We start from the raw sequence: 6,713 nt of genomic DNA on the forward strand, positions 1-6,713 counted from the left end.
CCAGAATCTCTGTAGACGGCACTTGGGTGATGTTTGTGTGTTAGACTATTGTGTCATGATTAGTATAACACGTGTGTATGCTATGGCCTGTAGTTAGTCGTACTCACTTAGCTTCGTGCTAATTCCCCTCCATCTCCTCCCTGCAGGTTGTTAGCTTTTGTAGATAGTGCTTTTGGGAGAAGACGGGCATGATGATGTTATGTTTGACAGGGTTAACTCTGATGTGGTCTTTTAGAATATGAACCGTGTACTTTAGAAAACAGAATGTATTTACGTCTCTTCCTGTTAACATGTAAATTGTTTTAATGACACGTGACATCGGTTTGTACAAATGTCGATATCGTATTTAATTAATATCATGCTTCCGCCACGTATTTATTATAGAAAAAAAAATAGCGGTGTCACAATTATTTTTCTTCATTGGGTTGAAATTATATTGTACTTTATTGTATTTTAAGTTGTCAATGGTGTTGTTTGGGATTGTAAAATGTTGGTAATGTATGCTGAAGTAAGCAATGTGCCAATGTTGTGGTTTAACATCAATAAACATCAATGTTTTGATTCTTTCTTATTGTGTTTGCAAAATAACATCAATTAGCAAGAGATAACATCTAATTTAGCAAATGACAAGTACCAAATGACAAGTACCAAATTCCCAAAAGACAAGTACTAAATAAAGCAATTCATTGTTCATTACACAAGTACCAAATAACCAAAAGACAGTACACTAGATTGTTCATTATACTAATACCAAATACAAAATAACATTGTTCTAAAGACATTTAACACAAACCAAAAGACAATAAACACAAACACATTCAAGGATCACCATTTCCAGTTTTTGCTTTCTTGTTGCTACCTTTACCACTTGATTGCTTGTTGGCACCTTTACCACTTGCTTGCTTTCTTTTCAACCCTTCACCTCCATTAGGGCAACCCCTTACATTATGACCATATGTTACACACCTTGAACATTTAATACTTGTACCCTTCTTTGACAGCTTTCCTTTATTAACCATGTCATCTTTTTCTTCAAGGGATTTCCTCTTATTTTTCTTGGGTCGACCTGCAGTTGGAATTTTTTTTGGACATACCAAAGTTGTTGGCACTGGAGACTTGACCCACTCAGATTTGCCTTTCACAGGGTTAATGGTATGAGAATAAGTTTTTTCCCAAGTAGATAACCAATAAACAGGATGAACATTTGACTCTAAAACAACATCTTGACTATAAACAGACATGTTCAACATTGCAGCTACTGCATGCTTACAAGGCATGCCTGTAAGCTCCCATTTTCTACAGCTGCAAGTTCTCAAAGTCATGTCAACCACACATTGGTCATTATTGAAATGTCCCGTTCTTATTGATTAGAAACGTTCCATATTAATTGATTTCATTTGCGAGGTTTTGACCTCTATATGAGACGTTTTTCAAAGACTGCATTCATTTTAAAACAAACCATAACCTTTATTTCATCAATAAAGGTTTAAAAAACTTTACGTAGATTATCAAATAATGATAATCTAAAATATCCTGTTTACACACGACCATTACATAATTGTTTACAATACAAATATGTTACAACAAAATAAGTTTCTTGAATGCAGTTTTTACACAATATCATACAAGCATGGACTCCAAATCTCGTCCTTATTTAAGTATGCGACAGCGGAAGCTCTTAATAATCACCTGAGAATAAACATGCTTAAAACGTCAACAAAAATGTTGGTGAGTTATAGGTTTAACCTATATATATCAAATCATAATAATAGACCACAAGATTTCATATTTCAATACACATCCCATACATAGAGATAAAAATCATTCATATGGTGAACACCTGGTAACCGACATTAACAAGATTCATATATAAGAATATCCCCATCATTCCGGGACACCCTTCGGATATGATATAAATTTCGAAGTACTAAAGTATCCGGTACTTTGGATGGGGTTTGTTAGGCCCAATAGATCTATCTTTAGGATTCGCATCAATTAGGGTGTCTGTTCCCTAATTCTTAGATTACCAGACTTAATAAAAAGGGGCATATTCGATTTCGAGAATTCAACCATAGAATGTAGTTTCACGTACTTGTGTCTATTTTGTAAATCATTTATAAAACCTGCATGTATTCTCATCCCAAAAATATTAGATTTTAAAAGTGGGACTATAACTCACTTTCACATATTTTTACTTCATCGGGAAGTAAGACTTGGCCACTTGTTGATTCACAAACCTATAACAATATATACATATATATCAAAGTATGTTCAAAATATATTTACAACACTTTTAATATATTTTGATGTTTTAAGTTTATTAAGTCAGCTGTCCTCGTTAGTAACATACAACTAGTTGTCCACAGTTAGATGTACAGAAATAAATCGATAAATATTATCTTGAATCAATCCACGACCCAGTGTATATGTATCTCAGTATTGATCACAACTCAAACTATATATATTTTGGAATCAACCTCAACCCTGTATAGCTAACTCAAACTATAGCTAACTCACTTTCACATATTTTTACTTCGTCGGGAAGTAAGACTTGGCCACTGGTTGATTCACAAACCTATAACAATATATACATATATATCAAAGCATGTTCAAAATATATTTACAACACTTTTAATATATTTTGATGTTTTAAGTTTATTAAGTCAGCTGTCCTCGTTAGTAACATACAACTAGTTGTCCACAGTTAGATGTACTGAAATAAATCGATAAATATTATCTTGAATCAATCCACGACCCAGTGTATATGTATCTCAGTATTGATCACAACTCAAACTATATATATTTTGGAATCAACCTCAACCCTGTATAGCTAACTCCAACATTCACATATAGAGTGTCTATGGTTGTTCCGAAATATATATAGATGTGTCGACATGATAGGTCGAAACATTGTATACGTGTCTATGGTATCTCAAGATTACATAATATACAATACAAGTTGATTAAGTTATGGTTGGAATAGATTTGTTACCAATTTTCACGTAGCTAAAATGAGAAAAATTATCCAATCTTGTTTTACCCATAACTTCTTCATTTTAAATCCGTTTTGAGTGAATCAAATTGATATGGTTTCATATTGAACTATATTTTATGAATCTAAACAGAAAAAGTATAGTTTTATAGTCAGAAAAATAAGTTGCAAGTTGTTTTTGTAAAGGTAGTCATTTAAGTCGAAAGAATGACGTCCAGATGACCATTTTAGAAAACATACTTCCACTTTGAGTTTAACCATAATTTTTGGATATAGTTTCATGTTCATAATAAAAATCATTTTCTCAGAATAACAACTTTTAAATCAAATTTTATCATAGTTTTTAATTAACTAACCCAAAACAGCCCGCGGTGTTACTACGACGGCGTAAATCCGGTTTTACGGTGTTTTTCGTGTTTCCAGGTTTTAAATCATTAAGTTAGCATATCATATAGATATAGAACATGTGTTTAGTTGATTTTAAAAGTCAAGTTAGAAGGATTAACTTTTGTTTGCGAACAAGTTTAGAATTAACTAAACTATGTTCTAGTGATTACAAGTTTAAACCTTCGAATAAGATAGCTTTATATGTATGAATAGAATGATGTTATGAACATAATTACTACCTTAAGTTCCTTGGATAAACCTACTGGAAAATAGAAAATGGATCTAGCTTCAACGGATCCTTGGATGGCTCGAAGTTCTTGAAGCAGAATCATGACACGAAAACAAGTTCAAGTAAGATCATCACTTGAAATAAGATTGTTATAGTTATAGAAATTGAACCAAAGTTTGAATATGATTATTACCTTGTATTAGAATGATAACCTACTATAAGAAACAAAGATTTCTTGAGGTTGGATGATCACCTTACAAGATTGGAAGTGAGCTAGCAAACTTGAAAGTATTCTTAATTTTATGTAACTAGAACTTGTAGAATTTATGAAGAACACTTAGAACTTGAAGATAGAACTTGAGAGAGATTAATTAGATGAAGAAAATTGAAGAATTAAAGTGTTTGTAGGTGTTTTTGGTCGTTGGTGTATGGATTAGATATAAAGGATATGTAATTTTGTTTTCATGTAAATAAGTCATGAATGATTACTCATATTTTTGTAATTTTATGAGATATTTCATGCTAGTTGCCAAATGATGGTTCCCACATATGTTAGGTGACTCACATGGGCTGCTAAGAGCTGATCATTGGAGTGTATATACCAATAGTACATACATCTAAAAGCTGTGTATTGTACAAGTACGAATACGGGTGCATACGAGTAGAATTGTTGATGAAACTGAACGAGGACGTAATTGTAAGCATTTTTGTTAAGTAGAAGTATTTTGATAAGTGTATTGAAGTCTTTCAAAAGTGTATAAATACATATTAAAACACTACATGTATATACATTTTAACTGAGTCGTTAAGTCATCGTTAGTCGTTACATATAAGTGTTGTTTTGAAACCTTTAGGTTAACGATCTTGTTAAATGTTGTTAACCCAATGTTTATAATATCAAATGAGATTTTAAATTATTATATTATCATGATATTATCATGTATGAATATCTCTTAATATGATATATATACATTAAATGTCTTTACAACGATAATCGTTACATATATGTCTCGTTTAAAAATCATTAAGTTAGTAGTCTTGTTTTTACATATGTAGTTCATTGTTAATATACTTAATGATATGTTTACTTATCATAGTATCATGTTAACTATATATATATCCATATATATGTCATCATATAGTTTTTACAAGTTTTAACGTTCGTGAATCACCGGTCAACTTGGGTGGTCAATTGTCTATATGAAACATATTTAAATTAATCAAGTCTTAACAAGTTTGATTGCTTAACATGTTGGAAACATTTAATCATGTAACATGTTGGAAACATTTAATCATGTAAATATCAATCTCAATTAATATATATAAACATGGAAAAGTTCGGGTCACTACAATTATGATGACCATTAACCTGATACTTATCATCCCCATTCCAAATAACATCACATTTCATTGCTTCTTTCTTAATGTTGTCAAACATCTTAGTGGCAGCTGTTGTAAGTGGCCCTTTAGACTTTGAGATTGTTGTTCTAACATTAGCAATTCTTTTCATCATATATGTTCTGATATACTCCAAAGCAGTAATGATTGGCTTGTCTCTAGCCTTACATAGCCATCTATTTAGCACTTCACAGTGATTGTTTAACAATATGTCTGAATGTGCACGGCCTATAGAACAGAATATATAAAACATTCTTAAAATGCAACTGTAAATGGTACCAAACTTTAAATCTAAATGAAGTAAAGACCAATTTTACCTGTAAAATGACTTCTTGCCCATTGTTCAGGTTGAATTTTAGAAAGATACAGATGTGCAGGTTCACTAAACTCTTTAAACTCAACCATTTTCCTTTCAAACTGAGGCATAGTGGTGGCACATGCACAAGCCCACAAATGATTCTTATATGCAACCCCACTCCAATACTTCTTCATATTCTGTTGAATGTGCCTCAAACAGAATCTGTGTTCAGCCACAGGAAAAACTTTACCAACAGCAGCTATTAGTCCCTGTAACCAAACTATATAAATTAGACAAATAAAAATAAATAATATATGAAATAAATGGTACCTTCTGCCTATCACTTATGAAAGTGAAATTAGACATCTCAGTTAGATCCAAATCTCTAGCCAATAATTCAAGAAACCACAACCAAGAACTGTAGCATTCTGATTCCACAATTGCATAAGCAAGAGGATAAATTCCATTATTGGAGTCAAGACCAACAGCTGTTAACATAAAACCACTAGCTGGTTCTTTCATAAAAGCTCCATCCAACCCAAGAAGATCTCTTCCAATAGCATTAAATCCTCTTTTCAATGGACTCAAGCATATGTAAATCCTTTTGAACATTCTTGTCATTGATGATGGTGCATTACAATCTTCTACCTCAAGCTTAACAGTGCTACCAGGGTTAAACCTTCTCAGTTCAAGTATATAATCTCTCAGTTCTCCATATTGATCCATGTAGCTTCCCTTTATCAATTGTCTAGCTTTTTAAAGTGCCCTAAAAGCTTTATGTGGATGTATTTTGACCTCCAAATCCTTCTCTAATTGGGCTTTCACTGCTTTCACTGGGATTTCTGGGTTTGTTTGTAAATGATCAACCAACTGTTTAGAAATTAATTTTAATGTACATTGCCTAATTATTCTTGATTCAAAACAATCATGTCAATCTTTGTATGTTTTAACCACCCATGTATCTGCATTAGGTTCCTTGGACACATGTAAAACCCAGTCACATTCAATGTGCTTTGCCCTATGATGTGATTTTTTATTCTTATCTTTATTGGTTGAAGTGCTTTTTGTTTTCTTTTCCTTGAGTGTAGTGGATGTATTTGTCTTTTTCCCTTTATTTTCCACCTTTAATTTGGTCCCACTAGTCTCACCTACCTCCACATCTTTTGAAGTTTGACCAGACTCTTTCCAAACAACACCCTCACATCTTGCCCTCACTCTAATCCCGTCATTTTTCACTATTACCATATTCCTTCTACTCTCAACTGCATGCAAATTAATTGCTTCTGTAACCTCTGCCTTAGTTCCAAACTCTTGACCATGAATGAACCTAATAGTACCAACTTCAGCTGGTCTTTCCTGCTCTTGTGCCTTCAATTCTTTAATTTTTTTTCCCTCATAAAAGCAAGGTC

At 32.4% G+C, this 6,713-nt stretch overlaps 1 protein-coding gene across 1 annotated transcript; it reads right to left on the reverse strand.

Moving 5' to 3' along the window:
• Positions 1-818: 818 nt before the first annotated feature.
• Positions 819-6,030, reverse strand: LOC139888469 (uncharacterized). Its single transcript, XM_071871477.1, has 4 exons — positions 5,635-6,030; positions 5,324-5,573; positions 4,985-5,234; positions 819-1,302 (listed from the first exon to the last, which is right to left on the reverse strand). The coding sequence occupies exons 1-4, from the start codon at positions 6,028-6,030 to the stop codon at positions 819-821; spliced, it is 1,380 nt and encodes a 459-aa protein (XP_071727578.1).
• Positions 6,031-6,713: the final 683 nt, after the last annotated feature.

This window comes from Rutidosis leptorrhynchoides, chromosome 1 (assembly GCF_046630445.1).
Source record: "Rutidosis leptorrhynchoides isolate AG116_Rl617_1_P2 chromosome 1, CSIRO_AGI_Rlap_v1, whole genome shotgun sequence".
Lineage (NCBI taxonomy): Eukaryota > Viridiplantae > Streptophyta > Magnoliopsida > Asterales > Asteraceae > Rutidosis > Rutidosis leptorrhynchoides.

Excerpts from the sequence above, each read along its gene's own strand:
- LOC139888469 (XM_071871477.1), bottom strand. The coding sequence starts at position 6,030 with ATGGATCAATATGGAGAACTGAGAGATTATATACTTGAACTGAGAAGG. Across the intron at positions 5,235-5,323 it reads GGCAAGAAGTCATTTTACAG|GCCGTGCACATTCAGACATA; the intron begins GTAAAATTGGTC and ends TCTGTTCTATAG. Across the intron at positions 1,303-4,984 it reads ATTTGGAATGGGGATGATAA|CTGTAGAAAATGGGAGCTTA; the intron begins GTATCAGGTTAA and ends GAGAACTTGCAG.